Below are 26711 nucleotides of genomic sequence, written 5' to 3' on the forward strand. Positions count from 1 at the left end.
AATACTTTCTTGATTTTTCACTTTGAGTTCTGTACACATTTCAGTACTAGTGCTGCCCACTTAGTGTGTCATTCTCAGTAATAAGTTCATGTCAGTAACAATAATTCTCTTGACACCGTCTTTCTTCTGGGCTTGCTGGAGGATGATGATTGGATACTGATGTGTGTTTTGCTCCTTCCCATGCTAGAAATTCATTTTAGGCTATTGGCACATATTGTTTATCATTAACTGAGAAGAGCCACTTTTGTTCAGCGATGTAGTAAAATAATGGCCTCTCAGACATTTGATCACTGTTTAAATAGTGGCACACCTTATTGGGTACAACTTGGCCAATCTGGACCAATATTTTAATGTTACAAATACTTGAGCTACACCTTGTCATGAGGCAGTGGAGTGAAAAAATCCACAGCCACTAATCCCATATACCTTACATGTTATAAGATTCAGTTCAGTGGAACTGGGTTAACTTTCAGTTTATGACATACACTGCACATATGCAGATTTCTTTTGAAATGGCAACTCACATTCTTGAAATAATAATACTTACTTACATATACAAAGCATTTTTTATTTGCGTAAAGCAGTTTGGGCTGCTGCCAAGATAGGGTACTGCCCCCCTCCTTCTCCCCCTCCCTATCCATTAACGGATGTTGGTGACCACAAGATGCATCTTTATTCTCTGTACTGTATTTATGCAATTATAAGATAAAGTTTTTTCCCCAAATTCATCTTTCAAAAAGTACAGGATCATCTTATATTTGCAGGTTAAACAGTTGCTGCTGAAGTTAACTTTTTTTCATTGTTTAATAAAGTATATAGTGGTCATCTTAAATTTACATCCAAAGCTTTGGCTGTTGTGGTCATGTGTAGATTTATTTTGCAGAATTTAGAAGTGAAGAGTTTGGCGAATGATGCGTTCGAACAGGCTCAATTTCCCGATACGCCAAAGCGGTCAATGTAGTATCGATGTTGCTAGAACAATCATGTGACATGTGACTTGCGTGATGCTAGTTGAAGGGATACACAAGAAACTATGATCTAGCCAGTACAACAATTGACTGGTCTGCTTGAAATTTGACAATTTTGTGAAACACAAGAGGAAATAGCATTAAGTTCTATTATCTTGCAAACTTTTGTTGTATTTCAACAGGTTTGCTATAAAAGTTCTCATACATGATTGGATACTGTGTACAAACATTAATGCTGCTTTTTAAATGAAGGTAACATTCAAACCCAAAAATGTTGTCATTCAAAAAACATTGTTTAAGTCTGAACCAGATTAGTAGTTTATTTGATTGAGAGAGACTGTAATGATTTACTACATAGGTTGAAAATGAGAAATTCAATCGTGTTGACGTATCAGAATACTGAGTATAAATGTTACCAGCATGTAATCAGCTTGCCGGCCGAAGTGGCCGTGCGGTTAAAGGCGCTGCAGTCTGGAACCGCAAGACCGCTACGGTCGCAGGTTCGAATCCTGCCTCGGGCATGGACGTTTGTGATGTCCTTAGGTTAGTTAGGTTTAACTAGTTCTAAGTTCTAGGGGACTAATGACCTCAGCAGTTGAGTCCCATAGTGCTCAGAGCCATTTGAACCATTTTTTTGTAATCAGCTTTATAACATGAAGGTGACATTGAGGTGAAACAAGAACAGAAATTAGTCCAGAATGAAATGTCTAACAAATGAAATAAATGATATTAAACTTTAGTTATTGTCGAGAGAATAAATTACAGGGGCAAGACCTGTTGTGGAGATACTACCAGCATATGTCAGTGGGTGGTGGGACGAGTGAAGTTCGGGAATTGGACTGAATCTGGATTTATTTATGTATTAGTTGCTGTTGTTACACATTACTTGGGCACTAGAAGATATTGCAGTCCGTATTTCACAGTTGCTCAAGCACAGCACTACAGGAGGTTTGGAGGGGGAACAGTGATACCAGCTTGGCTGAGATCTAGGATGAGTTTGGGGAGGGGAGTAGTGTGCGGGCAACAAATTGTCACGTTGCCAACCTTGGAAATACATACCATGTACTTTGACCTTTTGGGAACATCTACCACATTTAAACTGCAGTTTGCTTGAATGAATTTGTAGTTGGAATTGAATTGACTTAAAAGTTTGACAAACTGAGCAATAGTATTCATTTCCGCAAGAGATGGTGAAAGTCTAGATAGGGGCCGGTGGCGTATGTACTTGTTTCGTGCCACAATGTTGTCAACTCTGACAGCCAAATGTTTGTTATGATGAAGATACAAAATTTCACAGCTGTGCTAATAAGTTATTGATGATTAAAAGTAGTGATATCACAGATGACAGGATTAGTAAGCAAAAAACGTAGAAAAGAAAACAGTCCACAACTTAATGTAAGCTATTTCTTTTTGTTTATTTTATTTCTCCTTGTATTATCAAAATGTAGACACTCAATAAATGGCATAAATTTAGAATAGGTGTAATGTTAACTTTCTAGGCAGATACCTTATGTCAATGAAACAGTTTGTAATTTTGATTAGTCAGAATATGCTGAAAATAAATTTTTCTCAAGAACACTCCTGAACAAAAGGGGGTCATCTTATAATGAAGGTTGTCTTATAGTCGAGTAAATACGTTAGTGGTTGAACTCCGCTTGGAAATACTGTCCAGTGCTTTGTTATCTAGCCAAGAAATTTTTCTTCACCCTTTTCTTCTTTCACCTTTGATCTTCCCTACTGTTATCAACTGCAGAAGTATGTATTTGGTATTCTGTAAGCTACATCATAGGTATGCAGTTTCTCTTCTTTTAAACCTTGTTAGCATTTCTCAGTGTATGTTTATTCCTTGCACGTCTTCAGTGTTAGATATTCTTGCTGCCCATGTCATTTTAAGCATTCTGCAGTAGATCCACATTTCAGAGGCCTCAATGTTCTTTGCTGTTGGCATATTTTGTGACCATCCTTCAGAACCATATAGAAGGATAGGCCAGATGTAGCATATTAACAAATTGAACACTTAAGATTTAGGTCTAGGTCTGTACGTGTGAGAATTCTCTTGAATTTTATGAAAAACATGCTGGTGTTCTTTATGCAACATTTGATATATGATCTGTCTTCACAGAGCCATGGGCAAATATACTGAAACTTGTCTACTCTTTGTATTAAGAATCTGTTGAATCAAGATCTGGATCTGTAAAGGAATTGAGCTTTTTCGTGACAATCACAAAATGTGTCATTTTGCTGCTGATATTCAGACCTATATTACTACTGTAATCTCCTCCTTCGAAGACGAGTTGTCAAGGATCAGCAGCAGTCATTACTGTATCGTCAGCATAGTGGATGTTGTTGATGAAGACTGCATTCATCTTTATCTGTTTCTATATCATAAAGTGCTTCCTGAAAGATACTGTCTGAGTACAAATTCTGTAACAGGGGCAAGATAAACTCATCCTTGTTAAACTTCTCTGCAGATATTACCCAAGTGGATGACCTCATTATCAAACTTAACCTGTGCTGTCTGGTTGTAGTATAAATAAGGATAGGGTACAAATTCACAAAAAAGTGGAGCGTGATTTTTGACCATTAATTCACACACAAAATCCTTCGTAACTTCTGATTGTGATGAGAAACTAGCTCCATATCTTCTCAGAAAACCAACAAGTTGTGATTGCTTCTACTTATTCAATGTTGTTTTATCATCAGTTATGGTAGAGAATTCATCCTCTGCTGTAGTGTACCCCTTATCATCCTATTTCTACTTTCTTCAATCGTCTGTATCAGTTGACATTAAAGATACATCGGCCATGAAACTTCCTTTGATTTCCTCTAAAATTGAATGAGATAAGGATTCCTCACTTTCTGTTAAGCTTAATTCCTTACATTCTTCTTTAAATATGAAACTCAAAACTATTCTGCTAAAATCAATTGTGGCTAATAAGTCTTCATGTAACCAACACCTGGAATTAAAGGTGTATTTATAAAGCACATTTTAAAACTAACAAACATTTCTTCTGCTATTAGTTTTCCACTAATATCAGTGATCTCAAATATTTTGACACCAGAAACTGGTGAAGTAAGGAAACTACTTACATGTACTTCATCCTCAAAATAACTCATATTTATAATATGTACGTTACTGTGAGAATCAAGTGCAATATTAATCCTTTTTTATCCTATGTGCCCAACAGTGATTGGTTTACACGGTTATGTACACTCCTGGAAATTGAAATAAGAACACCGTGAATTCATTGTCCCAGGAAGGGGAAACTTTATTGACACATTCCTGGGGTCAGATACATCACATGATCACACTGACAGAACCACAGGCACATAGACACAGGCAACAGAGCATGCACAATGTCGGCACTAGTACAGTGTATATCCACCTTTCGCAGCAATGCAGGCTGCTATTCTCCCATGGAGACGATCGTAGAGATGCTGGATGTAGTCCTGTGGAATGGCTTGCCATGCCATTTCCACCTGGCGCCTCAGTTGGACCAGCGTTCGTGCTGGACGTGCAGACCGCGTGAGACGACGCTTCATCCAGTCCCAAACATGCTCAATGGGGGACAGATCCGGAGATCTTGCTGGCCAGGGTAGTTGACTTACACCTTCTAGAGCACGTTGGGTGGCACGGGATACATGCGGACGTGCATTGTCCTGTTGGAACAGCAAGTTCCCTTGCCGGTCTAGGAATGGTAGAACGATGGGTTCGATGACGGTTTGGATGTACCGTGCACAATTCAGTGTCCCCTCGACGATCACCAGTGGTGTACGGCCAGTGTAGGAGATCGCTCCCCACACCATGATGCCAGGTGTTGGCCCTGTGTGCCTCGGTCGTATGCAGTCCTGATTGTGGCGCTCACCTGCACGGCGCCAAACATGCATACGACCATCATTGGCACCAAGGCAGAAGCGACTCTCATCGCTGAAGACGACACGTCTCCATTCGTCCCTCCATTCACGCCTGTCGTGACACCACTGGAGGCGGGCTGCACGATGTTGGGGCGTGAGCGGAAGACGGCCTAACGGTGTGCGGGACCGTAGCCCAGCTTCATGGAGACGGTTGCGAATGGTCCTCGCCGATACCCCAGGAGCAACAGTGTCCCTAATTTGCTGGGAAGTGGCGGTGCGGTCCCCTACGGCACTGCGTAGGATCCTACGGTCTTGGCGTGCATCCGTGCGTCGCTGCGGTCCGGTCCCGGGTCGACGGGCATGTGCACCTTCCGCCGACCACTGGCGACAACATCGATGTACTGTGGAGACCTCACGCCCCACGTGTTGAGCAATTCGGCGGTACGTCCACCCGGCCTCCCGCATGCCCACTATACGCCCTCGCTCAAAGTCCGTCAACGGCACATACGGTTCACGTCCACGCTGTCGCGGCATGCTACCAGTGTTAAAGACTGCGATGGAGCTCCGCATGCCACGGCAAACTGGCTGACACTGACGGCGGCGGTGCACAAATGCTGCGCAGCTAGCGCCATTCGACGGCCAACACCGCGGTTCCTGGTGTGTCCGCTGTGCCGTGCGTGTGATCATTGCTTGTACAGCCCTCTCGCAGTGTCCGGAGCAAGTATGGTGGGTCTGACACACCGGTGTCAATGTGTTCTTTTTTCCATTTCCAGGAGTGTATTTTCACTCTTTGGTTTCTCCAACATCTCATTTCACAATTTTTGCCCATCTTGGAATCTAATTAATCTAGGCATACCTCTTGCTCCTTAATACTGTATGTATAGTTTGACCATTACTGTACCGTATTGTCATATAATTATTCCTACTATTCTTAAGACAATCTTGTGAATTCTGATTGAGTCTTGTTGTTCGAATTCCTATTCTGCCGTGGATGGGAATACTCTCCTGAATTTCCTTTCCCTTTCACTGGTGTTTTATTTTCACTTGCTAATTGAACATCATTTAATCTGCGCTGCTGTCCTGTGACTCTGAGGAAACTACGAAACTCGCAATAAAATGGAATCAGTAGTAGTAGTAGTAGTAGTAGTAGTAGTAGTAATATGTATTTTGGATCTGTAGATGAATGTGTTAGGCCCACTCCTTCCTCCCCATCTATTATAGGAGATACACGAAGGCTGTATGCTCTTACACATTGATTTTATAATTTCATTTTCAGACACAATGGAAGCTTTGTTTTGAAAAAATTATTTGGTTTATGAAATGTATTTTAGGCCATGTTTTCTCTCCTGTTTGTTATATTTGCTGTCCACCCAGACATTGTCTTCGACTGCCCGAAATATGAGGGCTATCCACAAAGTACATTACGTTTTGGAATTAAAAATAAATAAAATATTGGAATGTTTTTTCGTTATATACAGATGAAAGCCACACTTAAATACTACTTTTCTACATAGTTGCCATTTAAATTAAGGCACTTATTGTAGCGATGGACGAGCTTGGAAATTCCTTCGTCGTAAAATTCGGCCGCCTGCGCCTTCAACCACATGGTTACCTCTTTTGGGACAGAAAAGGTGTGATTTTTGTGGATTTCCTGGAAAGAGGCACTACAATAAACTCTCAAAGGTATTGCCAAACTCTGCACAACCTCAGAAGAGCAATACAAAACAAACGCAGGGGAAAGTTGGGCTCAAAGATCTTGCTGATTCACGACAACGCCCGGGCCCACACGGCAAATGCCACTCGTGAAGTTCTCGAATCTTTTAAGTGGGAGTTGTTTCCTCATCTGCCCTACAGTCCCAACCTGGCACTGAGCGACTTCCACTTATTCCCAGCAATGAAGAAGTGGTTGGCTATGCAGCGTTTTGATGACGACGCGCAGCTTCAAGAAGAGGTAACCACGTGGTTGAAGGCGCAGGCGGCCGAATTTTACGATGGAGGAATTTCCAAGCTCGTCCATCGCTACGATAAGTGCCTTAATTTAAATGGCAACTATGTAGAAAAGTAGTATTTAAGTGTGGTTTTCATCTGTATATAATAAAAAAATTTTCCAGTACTTTATTTATTTTTAATTCCAAAACGTAATGTACTTTGTGGATAGCCCTCGTACAAAAACTCGTCAGTTGGTTCTTTGACTTCATTGTTAACTTGTTCTGTTTCCTTTTCAGTATATGTGCTATACACATTTTAATCATTATGTAACTGATTTTCAGTCCTACTTTCATACTTGCACTATGAAGTTCTTCCATTCATTGTTGTAGTTTATCTGCGATGGAGGCACACGGTACAGTGTCATCATCAACATATAGGTGGTTCAGGTATGATCTATTAAGATTGAGCCCTTCATTTCTATAGTTTGATGATCTGAAAACTTCTTTTGCAGCTGCTGAGAACAGTTTTGAGGATATGAATCCTCCTCACCTGATGCGTCTTTCAATCTTTTAATTTATCTCTGTCTTGAAGCCAAAGTGGCATTGACATATATATTCTTCATTAAACCCACATTGGTTGAATTACTGTACCTGTAGAGCTGCCACTATGAATCCCCCGGTAGCTGAGTGGTCAGCGTGACGGAATGTCAATGCTAAGGGCCCGGGTTCGATTCCCGGCTGGTTCGGAGATTTTCTCTGCTAGGGGACTGGGTGTTGTGCTGTCCTAATCATCATCATTTCATCCCCATCGACGCGCAAGTCATCGAAGTGGCGTCAAATCGAAAGACTTGCACCAGGCGAATGGTCTGCCTGACGGGAGACCCTAGTCACACGACATTATTATATTATATATTTGAAAGCAAGTCAAAAGCTTTATCAAAATATATTGCTCTGACATAAAGTGCTAACTTATACACATTGCTCTACTCTGTAATTTTGTTCACAATTTGCAAGTGGTCCATCGTACTAAATCCATTACTAAATCCAACTTGTTCCTTGCCTGAATAACATCTAATATTTTTTCTATGCATTTGGTGATAATTTTAGTGAATACCTTCTACAGTACTGGTAGGTCTATAAGTCAGTATGGTTCTGTCTTGTCTGTCTGCTTTCTTCTAATGGATAATAATTTTAGCATTACTACAATTTTGAGGGACAGAGGTATCTGACCCGGGTGGCAATTTTGGGGGGCGAGAAGGGGGGTGCCAATTTCATATTCTTGAGGGGGAAAAACCTTGTTTCACAAAGCACCTAGCATCCAGCACATGTTGGTCTATTGATTGTCTATATGATTTTTAAACGTATCCCTGCTGTTTTTTTAATATTTTTGAACACATACTAAGTTGATTTATGAAAGAATCATAAGTTGAATGCGTGCATAGTGTATGTGATGTGTCCTCGTCACATCTAGAAATAAACTTTCCTGCAGACAAAAGGAGACAGGGTTATATGGGCTGAGTGGAGTAAAGCCGAACGGATGATGCCAGTTGCTGTGTGATTATTTGGTTGATTGGGTTTGCAAACAATCAGCGTTGTTATAATTATTAGTGAAATCCATAGGTTCTGACTTCCAGTGTGGAAATAAATGACTAACAGGAATAACAGGTAAGAAAGATTATCTTCTCGGTGTATCCAAGAAAATGAAATTTTGACAGCAAATTTCTAACCAGATCGCTAGATTAGTAAATACCAGTTGTACAGTATCCTGCTAGCTGCTGCTTAAGTTCTATTCTGGAAGTAGCACAGAAAACACGTTGTACGAAAATGTAACAATGCAACCAGAGAATTATCACGGTAAAACTAAACTGGTGATTCTGGCAGAGTTACTGAATTTAATCGGTGAATAAGTTTTGAGAATGGCAGAAACAGTTACAAAATTAGTGATGACAAAATTGTTTGTTAGAACAATCGTGTTAGGAGGGCGAAGAAACGGCGACATCACAGAAATTATGGAAGAATATGACGATTCAGAATAAACGGCGACATCACAGAAATTATGGAAGAATATGACGATTCAGAATTTATATAAAAATTTTGTACTACTTTTTGATCTCATGCATGAGAAACTGGAGCGTATGAATGAAATGTAAAACTATTTCCTAACATACAGCTTTTCGCGTGTAGTAGGCCAAATAGTCATTTGATATTGGTACTTTGTGAATTATAATCTGTTGTGTTCTAAAAATGACCATTTGTGCCAAAACAGTCTCGTTTATTTGGTTTGTGTTACAATTGCTGCAATATTAGAAAGGCATATTTTGTTTTATCTAGCAGACAGGAACAAAACAGATGTAATCAGCTTGCGAAACCACACCAGTCTTGGGTACATTTCTATTAACAGTTTCTTCGGTATTAGACAACTACATTTCAATTTTTCAAGTAGCAAAACGTTTGACGAATTTTGATGAGGTAATAGATACTTTCGCAGAAAGGAAAGCACACCATGTAAAGCTATAGCAAGATCAGAGAGAAAAACAAGCTAGTAGCTAAATATTGAAGAAATGTGTGCTGTCTTGTTTGTCTCTTGTGTTTACTGGTTTTATATATCCTATATTTAATTTTATGTCACACAAACGAGCAAGTTATTAGCTAATAGGCAACAAACAGGCCAAATTTGCTGAAGAGTTCTTCTTCTCCCATTTACAAATAATCTCATCCAGTATTAATTGTGAGGTTTTTTCTTTTTCTTTTTAAAAAGAAAGAGGGGCAGGATGTGAGACCAGGTGACTGGGAGCAGGAGAGGTACCACAGGACATTTTAATTTCACCTGTCCTGAATATAGTTCGATAGCACCCATTAAAAACATACACGTTTCAATTCCACAGAGTGAAATACAGTGACGTGGGATAGAAGAAAACTATGTGAAGAGGCGTGGCAGTGCACTTTGGCACACTTAAGACCAAAAACATGTCTTACATTGCCTCGAACACATTTGTTTTATGTGTCAGTCTCTTCAGAAAGATGTGCACTACAATATGAACATATTTTTGAAAATTCGATATTTTTAAAATTTTTTTTACGCCCTACCTCAAACGCTTGAGAGCGGGGGGGGGGGGGGGGGGGGGGGTCGCTATCTAGGATTGCCGTGATTCAGAAATACTGTAGATCTGGGGCTGATACACAGAGCAACCTGAGTTGTTGCGGGGAGATGGGGAGGAGTCTCTGCTTGATCAGTGTTTATATTTGGTGATTTCGCTGTTTCCTCTCCAATTAGCCTTGTGATGACTGGGTGTTGTGTGATGTCCTTAGGTTAGTTAGATTTAAGTAGTTCTAAGTTCTAGGGGACTGATGACCACAGATGTTAAGTCCCATAGTGCTCAGAGCCATTTGAACTCTCCGTTTACTGCTCTCACGTAAAAAAAAAAAAAAAAAAAAAAAAAAAACAGATTTTCGTGGCTGAGACCTATCAATTGAATTAAAATACATTCACATGATTACGGAAGGCTGAAATATATTATTAGTTTCAGATTTCATTTTATTTCCACCTTTCTGAAAGTTAAGTATTAATCGCCTTGCAGAACAATGAAGTTATTTTTGTCAGTTTGCTAAACAAATTTGGTTTTTATTAATCATTTCTGCTGAGGCAGCCAATGTATTTGAAACAAAGTGTTTAATTCCACACTATTGGATAGTTTCAACTATTCCCTGCATTTCAAGTGCACGTTTTCATCTTCCAGCATGTATGGCATTATGCCATAATGAAGAACCAAACATGAGATAATACAGTACTGGTACTTCAAGAAAATTTACTTCTCAAAAACTGCACTGAAAAGCTTAATATCAGGTCGAGGCCTACTTCATTGGGACTCTGGACATACAAATGTGCACTTAAAGTATGCACTCTAAATGTGAACATTGTAGTATGTTTCACAACATTCTCCGGGAGCATCCTCTGATGTCTCGTTTCTTTTATGACATAATGTAAGATCTTTTAATGTTTTACACGTACGAACATACGGGCTTCCAGCATTGTCATAGCTGCCCAAGGGGGGTGATGCCAATTATCTGGCGCTCTCTGGCAGCTGCTGAAACGAGCCTATTTCTAACAGGTCGCGAGAATATATTGCTCATGGTGGTCTGAAAAGCGTTAATTTCAATGTAAATTTCCTTATACACAAGTTGAACTATGAGCGAGAATGCACGATGAATTTCTTAAATCACAGAGCATTTGGCTCTCATTTAGAAATGAACTCTTTGATGAAGAAGAATTTTACTGGCACATTTTTACGATATATCTTAAAGTGTAACATGCGCAAATAAGATCAACATTAGATGGAAAAACTTTGCTTTTCTTGTAGCAACAGTATGTATATTAATTTAAACCATTAACTTTTCCTGTGTGTGTTCGTGGTACTTAACAGTGACATTGCTATTGGCTGACTACATCACGTGTCCTATGCTCTGAATATCAGCTGTCATCGGCTGGCAAGATCACATAACATGAGCTATGGCTTGCTTACAAAATCACATCGCAATCTCGATTTCAATGGTTCAGAAAGTAACATGCGGTGTTTGGTGGAATTTGAATTTATACTTTCGTAATACGAAAATATGCAGTGGACATGTTGCTACACATCAAAGATATTTTGAAAACATGTTTTTTTCCTTGAGTTTCATTTTCTAAAGTGCCCAGAAATTCGACGCCCTTGTATAAAACCTTAACCATTCAAAGGATTGATAAGTTTTACAGTTCCGAGGGCAAATATGAACTTTTTTCAGAACAAATCTTGCTATTCTGTTGGATATTGATTCAGTATCTTTAAAATTGTTTCTAAATTTTTTGTTTATGGTAAACCCTACTCTTGAATTTTGTGCCTCTGGTCTTCTGTGATATCAGCATTTAGTCAATTTCTGGTTCTGAAAATGTTATCTGAATTCAGTTTCTTTTGATTTTTGAGGAAGCAGACCGGTATGCTAGAATAAATAGATACTATTGGTACTGTTTTTTTCTTTTTTAAATGGCTATAAATTTCAGTGCTCAAGTTGATCGTACGTTTAAAAAAATTGTTAGTGCTGTTATGTACATATGAAAGCTAAGTTGGTGTGTAAGGCAGCATTTGAACTCATAGAATGCTACACTGTGAATTGTAGTAGGTCGTATGTATGCGCTGATTATTATTCAGCACTTACACATATTTGTTTTTCAAAAGAAAATTCACTGAATTAAGAGGAGAATTTCACATTCAGATTAGAAATGTTTTTTCAATTTCAGGTCATTTTGTAGTACTCACAGGCGAATACAAGTGGTTGACAAAGCAACACTGATTGATGCTGCCAAAGTTCCTCAAATTTGTACAATTTGCTATGAAACTGTAATTCCAAAGCCTTCGCCAGATACCTTGTGGGCACCATGTTGCAAGAAGAATGCGTGGTTTCACAAGACATGTGTTCAGGTAAGTTTTCTGAACTTTAAAATGTATATTTGTTACAGTTACCTTCTTTTTGCCAACATTGCAGTATAGTGAGACTTAGATCTTTTGACTAATCTAATTTCCTAATTTTGGCGGTGAAACATGGAACCTTTCATAATCAGAACACCACAGGACAAGGCACAAAGTTGCAAGTAATAAAAATGTGATACTGCAGTGCATTAAAGTATTCCACTGTGTGATAAAAGTTGCCTTCTGTGGAGCCATGATACTGTCATAAAGGCTGTGGAGAACTCTTGAGTATTATATGTCTGTAGAAGTAACCAGATAATGACTGAAGATTTAATTACAAAAGTTCAGAGCATGTGCATTTGACTATGTCAGAGGGTTTTAAGAATCAATCATGTAAAGATTTTCAGAGTAAGCCACCATGTTTTTCATGCAGTCAGTCGAAAACTGCCACAAAATTTTGCATTAAATTGTAGAACTCTCGGAAACATTAATAGAAACTGAACTGTCAAGTACAGGGACAATTTTCTTTTTCTCGGAGGTGTGTGTATGGCTACAGTAATATGCAACATACTTTTTAAAATACGTATATACAGATATAAAATGTCTGAGTGAGGATTTTTAGAGGGAAAAAATCAAAACTTAGATAACTTAGACTACAATTTGTAGTCAAACACATTTTCTTCTTCTTCTTCTTCTTCTTCTTCTTCTTCTTCTTCTGCACTTCAAAGTGTAGGCTGTTACGTATTCAGTCTTCACAGTTTTCCCTTCAAACTTGTCGTTTTTCTTCTCACGTCTCTTTCCTCTTTGCACATGGCACCGAACTCTATTTGGAAGTGGACATCCTCCCAACATGCTGTGCCTATTTGGGTATTTATTCTTGAATTATGGGATCTCAGTTACTTATACTTTTAATTCTTGTCTTATATTTTTCTTGTTGAAAGCTCGATCAGAGAGCAGGAGTGAGCAGCCAGCACTGGCTCAGCACAATCTGGTCTCCATGTTGCATACTGTGGCATTGTTTCAGTTGACAGGAGGTGTGCAACTGCACTGGACCAGCATTGTTCATGGTAGCCAGCTGGTGTGTTGTTATTTTCTGCAGTGACTGTGGTGGGCAAGTGAGGGAAATGTCAGATGAAATCGATAGATTGATTGATATGGTACATGCAGTCATATTTTCGTACAATTCACACCATACCAAATAGAAAAAATTGTCAAAAAAGGTGGCAACTTGGGTGGGCGGGGGTGGGGGTGGGGGATGGAGGGGGGGGGTGGGGGGTGGGGAATAGAATGAAGTGTGAAGCAGACAGGTATTAATTTATTCCATGCATGCACTCGGAGTGCTAGTTCTGCAAGGTTCGCAGGAGAGCTTCTGTAAAGTTTGGAAGGTAGGAGACGAGATACTGGCAGAAGTAAAGCTGTGAGTACCGGGCGTGAGTCGTGCTTCGGTAGCTCAGATGGTAGAGCACTTGCCCGTGAAAGGCAAAGGTCCCGAGTTCGAGTCTCGGTTGGGCACACAGTTTTAATCTGCTAGGAAGTTTCATATCAGCGCACACTCCGCTGCAGAGTGAAAATCTCATTCAGGTTATTAAGTCAATTGTGGACAGTTCACAAAAATGCATTTTCTGACAATATTATTAAATTTTTGACATACCGGAAACTTATTTTGTAAATGAAGTTAGGGGAACACACTAAGCGAACGATATCTTAAGGACTCATCACATTTTCATCTACTCCAAACCAGAGCACTGTCAGAGTTTCCTAATGTGAGATAATTTTGCTTAAATGTGATACGCAATGGTCTGCTCGTATGTCAAGTACTGTTTCATTACCAGAAACAGATCGCTAGGTTCATAATAAATTGGCTATTTATTTTTCTGATCTGTGTACTTATTTCTAATGTTACAGCAATATTATGAAAAGGATACTTGCTACTCACCATATAGGGGAGATGCTGAGTCGCAGATAGGCACAACAAAAAGACTGTCACAAAATGAGCTTTTGGCCAGCAAGGCCTTTGTTGAAAATAGACAACACACGCACGCACGCACGCGTGCGCGTCCACACACACACACACACACACACACACACACACACACACTCTGGCAGATGAAGTTAGACAATTACGAAATATAAGACTTATGCTGTGAGAAAACTTGATGAACATCTGAAAATGTCAGTGACACAGTTTTTTGCTGTATACCTAACTGTTGTTGCACACCAGTCTGAAAATTTGCATTAGTTAAACAGCACAAAAATGTTTTCGTTTTTGCTGCTTTGAAAGGCCGTGACACCCCCCCGCCCCCCCCGCCCCCCCCCCCCTCCCTCCGCTTTTCGATTTCTTGCATTACTTTGGGAAGGAACTTCGCCAGCCAAATAAATATTTTTCTGGTTAAACCTGTATAAACTTCTACAGTTTCTCTCTTCAGTATTTCTTTGTTCTTTGTATATCTTTTTTGCCTCCCAAACAACATAAATTCTGATATTTCTACTACAAAAGCTTGGTAAAACTTAACATGAACAGAACTTACTGAGCTTGAAATATTCTACAGAGTTCCCTTCAAAAAATGGAGAAAGTTCTCCACTTATGAGAAACTTCTCGTTTTATTCACATGAAATCGAACAATATTCTTCGCATTGAGCAACTTCCACCACCATGTTACTCAAGCTGAGAACATTCTCAGGTGAAGTATGTTCTATGATTCATTTTATTTATGCAAGCTCAGTATGTTCTCCAAAATCCGAGACTAAAGTACTTTCTCCATTTTATTCATTTGACCCATTGCCTACAAAGTGCAGCTTCAAAAGTCAAAAGTAAATTATTGCATTGTGTTTAGAGTGTGGTCATTTTCCACTTAGTAATAACTCAAGGATATTGTTGGTGCCTGTGACATGGCAGCACTTGGATTTGATGAGAGTTTGACTAAGATTAGCCAACGCTAACAGATAGGCCCATTTGCACATTTCTGGGATGATGAGTTGTGATAGTTTTTGAGCAGCACTTCTGTGTTTTTGGGAAAAAGTGTGACAAAGTATTTACAGCGTCGCCTACGAAATGTGTTATCAATTGTTTCTTTCACAATTTACGATGCACATTAGATATCCCGCTGGGATCTCTACAGCAATATCAGCAGAGCTTGGAAAAACTGATGAGTTGCAAAATGACGTGTAATTCATGATACTGCCGCTAGGAGACTTGCAAGCAGCAATGGCTGACAATGGAAGACTGACGACACTGCAACGATCGGCAATTGTGTTACAATTGTGTTGTGACTCAGAGGCGTTTTTTGACAACAGTTTAACACACAATGGGTCCCTTGCAAGAAGACCATCTACAGGTTGTACGATAAATTTGTACAGGAAGGAACAGTATTGGAAGCGAAGCGACCTCGGCCTAAGCCTGTTTGTTCACCAGAGAATATTGAAGCGGTACGAGTTGCTGTACAGAGAAGTCCCGGGAAATCGTGTAGAAAGGCAGCAGTGCAACTGGGAATATCCAGACGCTCCGTTCAATGCATTCTTAAAAATGACCTCCTTATGTACCCATACAAGATGACCTGTGCACAGAAGCTCACTGAAGAACACAAGCAGCAGAGACTACTGTTTGCTCAGTGGGCGGAGGATAGGGAAGAAACTCTCAGCAACGTTTGGTTTTCAGATGAAGCGCATTTTCATTTAGATGGTGTGGTTAACAAACAAAATGTACGCTTTTGGGCCACTGAAAACCCACAAGTGCTTCATGAACGACAACATTATGCTCCGAGGATTACAGCGTGGGCAGCAATTTCCAGTCACGGACTTATTGGACCCTTTTTCTTTGAAGAAACTGTGAAAAGCGAGAGTAATTTGAGCATGCTTCGCAATAGCTTCATTCCACAGCTTCTTGCTACTGCCTTGCCCTTCAACACGCAGTGTTTCATGCAAGATGGAGCAAGGCCACATACTGCAAACACGGTGTTGGAGTTTTTACATGAGCATTTCGACATGCGGATCATTTCACTCAGGTTTCCAGGTTGCTTCAATGACGGACAAAATTGTCCCCCCAATAGTCCAGACCTCAATCCATGTGACTTTTTTTCTTTGGGGGTACCTAAAAGAAAAAATTTTCCTGAAACGTCCAGGTGATTTAATGGAGCTCAGAAGACTTATTCTTCAAGCTTGCAGTGAAATTACGGAAGACATGTGCCGAAGGGTAATCACTAACTTCAGTGTTCGTTTGAAGGAAGTTAGGAAACAAAATGGTGGACATATTGAGCATGTGCTGAGTTAGAACAAATCTCCATGGACGGCTCTTCATTGTAGCATATGTTCCTTTTAGATTGTATTGACAATAAAGTTATATTCAAAAACAAAATGGTAACACATTTCGTGCGCCACCCTGTCGTTGAAGGATTTGGGGCAGATGCATTCCAGTCTAAGGTAAATGCGAAAAGGCAAGTTATTCACCTATCCATGGATGGCCCTAATGCTAATAAGGCAGAGAATTGAAAAGCAAGGTCAAAGTCTAAGCTTATCCAGAGAATCCTGTCTTTTAGGACTTTGGAACATTTGGCTTACATCTAGTGTGTGGTGCTTTTAAGACAGTTTGTCCCACTGCTGGTCAGAAACGTGTTCAGCTTCTGAGAGCTTTATATAATATATTTAAAAATGAACTGATTTCACCAATAATATTACAGGCACTTCTGTTTTCCTGTAGCAGTTTTGCACCTTTTGTGAGGTGGAAAATAAAATGTTTGCATTCCAGGCTCAGCAACTATTAATGACTGATGAAAAATATGTGAAGGAAATAGAAATGGTGAAGAAGGAGCTGGAGAGTTAAAACTGAAACCTAAGGTCACTACTGGAATTCCTAAGAGTCATAGCTATCAAGTAAGGTGTGAATCATTGAGGGACAAGATGCTGAGAGCTCATCATGCCTTTTTTGAAACTGTGGCTGCTCAGGTTGAGGAGTTTCTAATTAAATTTCAGTCAGATGCCTCTTTAGCTCTATACTTCCCCACAGTCTGTGGTCAGAGAATGAGAAAACTTGTGAAATCATAAGTTTTAGAGAAAGAGACTCTTCAAAATTGATCTGTGAAGATGACATATCAGAGAAAGGTAACTTGACATTCCAGAAACAGTCTCTTACATTTATGAAGAATATAGCATCCAACACTCAGAATAAATCACTCCTAGTGTACTCTTTTTACAAAGGCATCACATGTTTGGATCTAGAAGTGGACTTTAATGCTGTACTTGTGAAGAGATGGTTAGGCATAGCATTCACACATCTCAGTAGCTTAAATCGCTTTTGTGTTCATTGGACTGATGTCCTAGCTCATAAGTTCCAATATCTTATAGAGATCAGGCCAGCAAATGAAATTCACAAAGAACTTGAGGAGGGTTTGGGATTGCATTGATCTGTTCTGGATGGTGGTCGTTGGGGATAAGAGTGGGCATGAAAATTTGAAGAGTTTTATCAAGCGTGCTTGCATTCTCTTCCATGGCAGTGTTAGCCTTAAAAGAGGTTTCTCTTATATCTCCTCCATTCTGTTTGAAAACTTGACTGAAGCCTTTCATAGCTCTTCGTACTGTTCACGATGCACTCAAGATCACTGAGGGTGTTGGATCTATACCTATCATGAAAGGTCGCAGAGACAAGGGTAGCATAAAAGTCATCAAAAGAAAATCGGAGGAAGAGGAAAGAGTTTAGAGAAAAAGTAAGAGAGCTACAAAGTAAGGAAACAAAGGTCAACGGAAGTGCTGAGAAAAGATGTTTCTCAGATTGAAGTACTAGTTCTACCACTAAAAAATATATGCCTGTGACTTCACTTACTGTTTATATATGTGTCTTTACCAAAGTGGACTGTTGATATTTGTTCCATAATTGTTTTGTTCAGATTGTATTTGAATTTTAATCTTTAGATCTGTTTGTAAAAAGTGTAATTTTTTTCTGAAATAAAAATGCCCTTTGTTTTTATGTCAGTGTTGTGTGCTCCCATCAGTTGATTGTTCCTAAGGGAAATGTTTTATTAATTATGTTTTACTTTCTTTGCAACCTGGTTTCATTCTAGTTTTCCTGTAATTTTTTGTTCATTTTACTTGTGATCTGGTATGTATTTCTTGGTTAAAATAAACCATGTTTTGTTCAGAGATTTTTTAAATTATTGTAAGTCAAGAGTGCAGTCTCCATTATGTTCCTTTATGTCAACAAAGTTTCTAGATTTTGTCATAAAATCGATCAAAGTTGATTAAATCTTGAGAAAATGCAAAAATTGACCTGGAAAGCTTTGATAATTACTGGACACACTGATATTTGTTTAATAAACTACTTCTTGTTACTCTTTTGTGATCTTTTGTTTCCAAAAACAGATTTCTCTTCATTGTAACTTCATTGACAGTAAATATTTGTTTTGACCAAAAATAATTAACTTAATTTGAAAGCAGTGTTGTTTAATTTGGTTGAAAAACTGAACATAGTGGTTTGTTCTCAAGGGACCTTAAAGGAATTGTGTAAATTGTGGGAAAACAATCTTCCAAGGGTAACAATGTTGTCATCAATGTTGTCATGGCGATAACATATTAGACCTTCTGGTGAGAAACAGACCCGAACTATTTGAAAAAGTTAACGCAGAACAGGGAATCGGCGATCATAAAGCGGTTACGGCATCGATGATTTCAGCCGTAAATAGGAATATTAAAAAGGGTTGGAAGATTTTTCTGTTTAGAAAAAGTGACAAAAAGCAGATTTCAGAGTACCTGTTGGCTCAAATGGTTCAAATGGCTCTGAGCACTATGGGACTCAACTGCTGAGGTCATTAGTCCCCTAGAACTTAGAACTAGTTAAACCTAACTAACCTAAGGACATCACAAACATCCATGCCCGAGGCAGGATTCGAACCTGCGACCGTAGCGGTCTTGCGGTTCCAGACTGCAGCGCCTTTAACCGCACGGCCACCCTGTTGGCTCAACACAAAAGTTTTGTCTCAAGTACAGTTAGTGTTGAGGATCAGTGGACAAAGTTCAAAACCGTCGTACATAATGCGTTAGATGAGTATGTGCCAAGCAAGATCGTAAGAGATGGAAAAGAGCCACCGTGGTACAACAACCGAGTTAGAAAACTGCTGCGGAAGCAAAGGGAACTTCACAGCAAACATAAACATACCCAAAGCCTTGCAGACAAACAAAAATTACGCGAAGCGAAATGTAGTGTGAGGAGGGCTATGCGAGAGGCGTTCAATGAATTCAAAAGTAAAGTTCTATGTACTGACTTGGCAGAAAATCCTAAGAAATTTTGGTCTTATGTCAAAGCGGTAGGTGGATCAAAACAAAATGTCCAGACACTCTGTGACCAAAATAGTACTGAAACAGAGGATGACAGACTAAAGGCCGAAATACTAAATGTCTTTTTCCAAAGTTGTTTCACAGAGGAAGATCGCACTGTAGTTCCTTCTCTAGATTGTCGCACAGATGACAAAATGGTAGATATCGAAATAGACGAGAGAGGGATAGAGAAACAATTAAAATCGCTCAAAAGAGGAAAGGCCTCTGGACCTGATGGGATACCAGTTCAATTTTACACAGAGTACGCGAAGGAACTTGCCCCCCTTCTTGCAGCGGTGTACCGTAGGTCTCTAGAAGAGCGTAGCGTTCCAAAGGATTGGAAAGGGCACAGGTCATCCCCGTTTTCAAGAAGGGACGTCGAGCAGATGTGCAGAACTATAGACCTATATCTCTAACGTCGATCAGTTGTAGAATTTTGGAACACGTATTGTGTTCGAGTATAATGACTTTTCTGGAGACTAGAAATCTACTCTGTAGGAATCAGCATGGGTTTCGAAAAAGACGGTCATGTGAAACCCAGCTCGCGCTATTTGTCCACGAGACTCAGAGGGCCATAGACACGGGTTCACAGGTAGATGCCGTGTTTCTTGACTTCCGCAAGGCGTTCGATACAGTTCCCCACAGTCGTTTAATGAACAAAGTAAGAGCATATGGACTATCAGACCAATTGTGTGATTGGATTGAGGAGTTCCTGGATAATAGGACGCAGCATGTCATTCTCAATGGAGAGAAGTCTTCCGAAGTAAGAGTGATTTCAGGTGTGCCGCAGGGGAGTGTCATAGGACCGTTGCTATTCACAATATACATAAATGACCTTGTGGATGACATAGGAAGTTCACTGAGGCTTTTTGCGGATGATGCTGTGGTGTATCGAGAGGTTGTAACAATGGAAAATTGTACTGAAATGCAGGAGGATCTGCAGCGAATTGACACATGGTGCAGGGAATGGCAATTGAATCTCAATGTAGACAAATGTAATGTGCTGCGAATACACAGAAAGATAGATCCTTTATCATTTAGCTACAAAATAGCAGGTCAGCAACTGGAAGCAGTTAATACCATAAATTATCTGGGAGTACGCATTAGGAGTGATTTAAAATGGAATGATCATATAATGTTGATCGTCGGTAAAGCAGATGCCAGACTGAGATTCATTGGAAGAATCCTAAGGAAATGCAATCCGAAAACAAAGGAAGTAGGTTACAGTACGCTTGTTCGCCCACTGCTTGAATACTGCTCAGCAGTGTGGGATCCGTGGATCCGTACCAGATAGGGTTGATAGAAGATATAGAGAAGATCCAACGGAGAGCAGCGCGCTTCGTTACAGGATCATTTAGTAATTGCGAAAGCGTTACGGAGATGATAGATAAACTCCAGTGGAAGACTCTGCAGGAGAGACGCTCAGTAGCTCGGTACGGGCTTTTGTCAAAGTTTCGAGAACATACCTTCACCGAAGAGTCAAGCAGTATATTGCTCCCTCCTACGTATATCTTGCGAAGAGACCAGGAGGATAAAATCAGAGAGATTAGAGCCCACACAGAGGCATACCGACAATCCTTCTTTCCACGAACAATACGAGACTGGAATAGAAGGGAGAACCGATAGAGGTACTCAAGGTACCCTCCGCCACACACCGTCAGGTGGCTTGCGGAGTATGGATGTAGATGTAGATGTAGATCAACATGTCCAATAATGAAGTAGGAGACTTGTGGTCACCATTATCATTATCCAGATCTAATAGGCCAAACCCACTGTCTTCATCTGTTTGGAAGAATCCGACTTTCCAGAAACAGTTGGAGATGGTGGACTCCATAAACTTTGTTATTTAATGCAAAACAACTTTGATTGATGCCTTAAAGGTGGCAGAGTCCTTTCCAACAAGGTGGCAGAGTCCTTTCCAACCTCATCATAATTTATGCCTTATGCACAGTGGCTTTTCTATAATTATTTTCTGAAACTGTGGAAAATGCCCAAATATAAAAAGACTGCAACTTGCTTGTGCAGTTTGATGGTGAGAAGTCTAACTACACGTTTCGTAAACCTACATTTTTAGGATGTGCAGGGCAACAGTTTACAAATAAAATAATTTTCCTGTTATAGGCATGTTTGCATAAAGACTGTGCAACAGTTGTTCAAAAAGTTCTGAAAAATTGATGTTTTGTGATTAGCATTTTAGTTAGTGGGAAATTGTTTCACATTTTTAAAACTATGTTTTCAATTTATTAATAGGAAAAGATTTCACACTAGAATAGCACAAAATGTGATACTCCCAGAACAGTTGAAAGGGGTTATTTAATCCCTATGATATTTTCTTTAAAAATCCACAACATGGTTACAGTAAGACATATTTTTTCCAATCAGTTGTATGTCATGTACATATTTCGATCAAAACTTTATCCTGAAGGTTTTAAATTGCTGTTTTGGATACAAAATGTTGGATGTCTACTCTGAAATGTGCCCTGTTTCTGAAGTTTCTAACATTTCTTCAAGGCCGGCCGGTGTGGCCGTGCGGTCTAGGCGCTTCAGTCTGGAACCGCGTGACCGCTCCGGTCGTAGATTCGAATCCTGCCTCGGGCATGGATGTGTGTGATGTCCTTAGGTTAGTTAGGTTTAAGTACTTCTAAGTTCTAGGGGACTAATGACCACAGATGTTAAGTCCCATAGTGCTCAGAGCCATTTGAACCATTTTGAACATTTCTTCATTCATCTCACTTGTTTATTTCCAGACTTTGAAATCACTTTTTGAGCAGAATGTTGTTACTGTTTGTATACTTTTTATTTCTCACAGATGTCATTGGTCTTGTTTCTTTTGCTCATCCCAATTTGACACGTCTTTTCCTTTTGTAATTTGTGAAATACTACAACTGCTTCTGTTTCTGACTGGGTTTCTTGCTATTGTCCTGCTCATTACGGTTTCTTGTTCATGTGTTCATTTACCAACTCAAGAGTAAACACCTTCTTTGGCTGATTATTTTTGGCTTTTTGATTGTAGATAATCCACACATTTATTATTGTCATGTCTGCGGTATTGTAAAAGACATACATTGCCCATCTCCAGCTAGCAAACTTAGCTGAATATTTATGAATTGTTTAATCAGCAACATCCACAGCATACTTTTTTCTGTTGTAGAAAGTAACAGTTTCTGGTTTCTTCTTTCCTTCTTTGCTCCCATCTACTTCAGGAAATAAAGTGCTGAGATGTACATTCTTATTCTTATTTCCTTTGTACACAGTCAGGGTACACTCCAACTTATCAGACTTTTCAAGATGATTGTGGAATGCAAGTCAGACTTGTTCTTCTTTAACCAATTGAAAATTTTTTGGTAAATCTTGTTCGTTGTTCCCACCGACGAGGACCCAAAACTTGTGTCCATATTTGTCAGGTTTGTTCAGCATAAACTGGGTAAACATGCACGTTGCTTTGCTTGGAAATAACGACTCACCAGTTGTAATATTTCTACCAGGGCAATAACAGTGGAGACAGTTTTGCACGAATTCGTTCTGTATTTCAGAAATAAGAATGAACTTGTCAGGGGGGTGTGTTGAGCTAGAGATGACTTCTCATCAACGTGGAGAAATCTGAGAAGTTCATGGAATCAGTCTCTTCTCATTTCATCCATAATAAAATTAGGCCCCTAAGAATGCAGCCAGAGATCAACCAAAGAAGCACCTTTACCCCAAAAGGTACATCTAGAGTATATCACACACACACACACACACACACACACACACACACACACACACACACACAAGCGCGCGCGAGTGCGTGCGCGAAATTCGATGCAGCTGTTATTCCATGCAATGATGTATTTGTGACATTCCATTCCATCTCTAACGGCCATGTTTCTTGACTGTTGTACCAGTCAACACTTGAGACTATTGTGGGAAGAACAGAGATAGGGAGGCATCTCCTAACTCCTCCTCTGTCTCACTGTCTTCATTGTCACTTGTGTCTGGCAGAAGGGCACCATCTAAATCTGGTAAGTCCTCTTCTGACTCAATATCCGAGTTAATCAGAATACGCAGAATGTCTCCAGCATGAGTGGACTGTTTCTCAATGGTACTCATCCTAATACCTTTATCACTCTTCTTTGCAGTGATGCAAGAATTAAAATTGGGTGTTACTCCTGGATCTTCCATTGTAAAGGAATATTTGAAAGTGGAGTTGAGCTTTTGCTTTGCTGCCATCTATTTCAGCCCCTGTGTGTCCATAAAATGAGTGCCTGGACACAGCCCACTGACAGCCCTAACATATCACTATAATTTTTTTGAGTTTTTTGAGGGTTCTTTTCAAATAAGACTCTGAAGTAGTAGTTATTGTATGCTAAGCACATTATCCTTTTGACAGCAAAACTCATTCCATCTAGCAAATCTCCAACTACAGTCTTATGCTGTGTTTTACATGTAAACTTGTATCTCAGGTAAAGCTGCAGTAAAAATAGCCCAAGCTAATATTGGAGGGCTATCAGGAAGGAAGAAATGTCAGTTGGTTTACAAATGAAGAATATTGATGATGATGATGATGATGATAATAATGATAATAATAGAAGGAAAGGAAAAACGCATGTTACCTGTTTATTCTAATGTTTTGTTGATAAACCATAAAACATGTCTAGGTGTAGTTCTAGAGATGAAAGACATTTGGAAAAATTTAAGTTTCCTATATCCAACTGCCTTTTAAATACATGCAGTTTGTCCATGAATTCATTGTTCCTAGCACACATTAATGATCAACTGTCATATTTAAGTTATTTTGTTAATTAACAATAAAGTTTCAATTGTCATGAATATTTATGCAGATAATCATGTTTCTGTGTTTTTCCTTTTTTTTCCAGATGCTTGCATTGAATGCTGGATACTTTTTTAAGTGCCCATTGTGCAATAATAAAAGGATGTTTCATTCCAGTATGAAGAAAAATGGAATATTCATACCTGAACAGTAAGTTTTATTTTAAAATCTCATTTAATGATGATGTTATCTTTTTTCATCTTTATTTATTTTTATTTTCAATGACTAGCTTGCAGAGTGGAACAAATTTTTATTATTTCATTTAAAATGTTACAGTTTCCATCAATTTATACACTCAGGATTTTATTCAGACATTTGAAAAGGTAAATTTTGAATTACTGATCATGGCACAACATTTAATGCTAATGCTGTATGGGGAAACACTGTGCGTTGTTGTTGTTCTCCTATACATTCTGTGTGGGAACTGGTTTGTCCAGAATATCTCTTTACCTTCACAGAAAATTCTATGACTTCAATGGTACTCCATGAAATGGCATTTCTTCATCAAAAGTGAATCAAGAGAGACATTTGTCATATGTTGTAACATTGGGTATTACTTTGTGGATAACTTCGAAATTCTGAATTCAGGGAACCAGTTCCATAAACACGTGTAAAGAAAAGGGGAAGGAAAAAGGAATGAAAAGTAGACAAGCCATGAAAAGATCAGCAAGAAATGTGTTACAGACTTAATGTACTTCATAAAATTGAAGTGTTTGACCACATGGATCAATGGTCATCTAAAGAAGAAACAACCCATATGATTCAGTGATATCCATACTTGGTGCTTGTGGATCTTGTGTCATATTATAATTATTTATTGAAACGAGAAACTATTCAATCAGCTTTGTGCTCTTATTACCCCTGTAAGTGGCCCAACACTAAACTTTAATGTTTTATGAGGGAGGGCGTCAAAAAAGTTAGAAGTTTCTAACTTCAAGTTATGTGTTGCTGATACGTAGTAATTGTGCAACACATCCCCAGTATGCCACAAAAAATGGACTGTTTTATTCTGTGTATTGCAGACACTCCTGTGCAGCCCAAAATCAAATGCAGTGTATGCTGAATGTGTGACACAGTGGGAGATATTAATGGGGCTCTAGGGCTGCTGGGTATTTCCACAAGTTCTTTATCCTTTTGCAGCTCCTAAGTCAGTGTACATTATATTCCCATATCTGTTAATGAAATAAAATTGTCAAGACCATTTCCTCGTATAAATGCATCCTGTTACTCCTTACTAGCAGAATAACAAGAATGACAAACACAGAAGTGTGAATTGGTGATTTGTAAAGCTGAACCTGATCATTAAAAAATAAACAAAATAGGAGTGTACTTGAGGACAACTGATTATTTAATTATGTTCAAAGATAATAGCATGCAACAGAATAAAATGGAAAATTGACATCTTACAGATGATACGTGGTACTGTTATAATTTGGCAGGAAGAAATAATTTTTGATAATTAAATTATAACAGGACATAGCAGGCACCATACCTATGCATTGTTTGAAGCATTTGGGAAAGTATGTACTTGATGATAAAGGACACAGTGATTAGAATTACAGAATTGTATTCAGTCCCATCATAGAAATATCTTGAACTGTTTATATGTGAAGTACAATGCAAAAACAGGAACACACACATTCAAAATTAAAGGCTTGCAAGAAACTTGACTGTACATTGATTCAAAATTACAGAACATATGTTTATAGCTTCACATGTACAGCTTACTTTGTTTGGTTTTGACACATAGAAAGGTTAGATGAGCGTTAATGTGCTCAGTGATTTTCGATTATTACAAAAAATGGAGCAAAGAATATGCATCAAATTTTGTTTGAAACATGGATCAAGTGCTCTAAAAACTTGAAATGTTGACAGTGGCATACAATGAGTCTGCTCAAAGTAAAAAAAAATGTTTACAAGTGGTACAAGCTCTTCCAACATGGTCGAGAAGATGCCAATGATGAACCTCACTCTGGATGCCCGAGCCAAAAACAGATAATAATTTCGAAGCTGTGAAGAAAATTGTTTTGGGAAATTGTTGACTTACCATAAGAGAAGTTGCTGAGGATGTTGTCATATCAGTCGGCTCGTGTCATGCAATATTTTCGGATGTTTTGTGACGAGATGTGTGTCAGTAAAAGTTTGTTCCAAAACTGAATATTGATCAGAAGAACTGTGGCATGAGCATCGCTCAGGAACTCTTGAATAACATCAGTGATGATCCTGATTTGCTTGAATGGGTCATAACTGGTGACAAAACATGGGTTTACAGTTATGACATTGAATCCGAAGCCCAATCGTCCCAGTGAAAGCATCCCGGAGAGCCAGACTGAAAAAAGCACGCCAAGTTTGATCAAATGTGAAAGTTTTGCTCACTGTTTTTTTTTTTTTTAATTACCGTGGTGTAGTG

At 39.1% G+C, this 26711-nt stretch overlaps 1 protein-coding gene across 1 annotated transcript in view; it reads left to right on the top strand.

Moving 5' to 3' along the window:
* LOC124555175 overlaps positions 1 to 26711 on the top strand; it is a 247777-nt gene that overhangs the window by 91092 nt on the left and 129974 nt on the right. The window contains exons 5-6 of the mRNA XM_047129001.1: positions 12024 to 12204; positions 24348 to 24451. Of these exons, the coding sequence (XP_046984957.1) occupies positions 12024 to 12204; positions 24348 to 24451 (285 nt within the window). The remainder of the gene's footprint in view (positions 1 to 12023; positions 12205 to 24347; positions 24452 to 26711) is intronic.

This window comes from Schistocerca americana, chromosome X (assembly GCF_021461395.2).
Source record: "Schistocerca americana isolate TAMUIC-IGC-003095 chromosome X, iqSchAmer2.1, whole genome shotgun sequence".
Classification (NCBI taxonomy): Eukaryota; Metazoa; Arthropoda; class Insecta; order Orthoptera; family Acrididae; genus Schistocerca; species Schistocerca americana.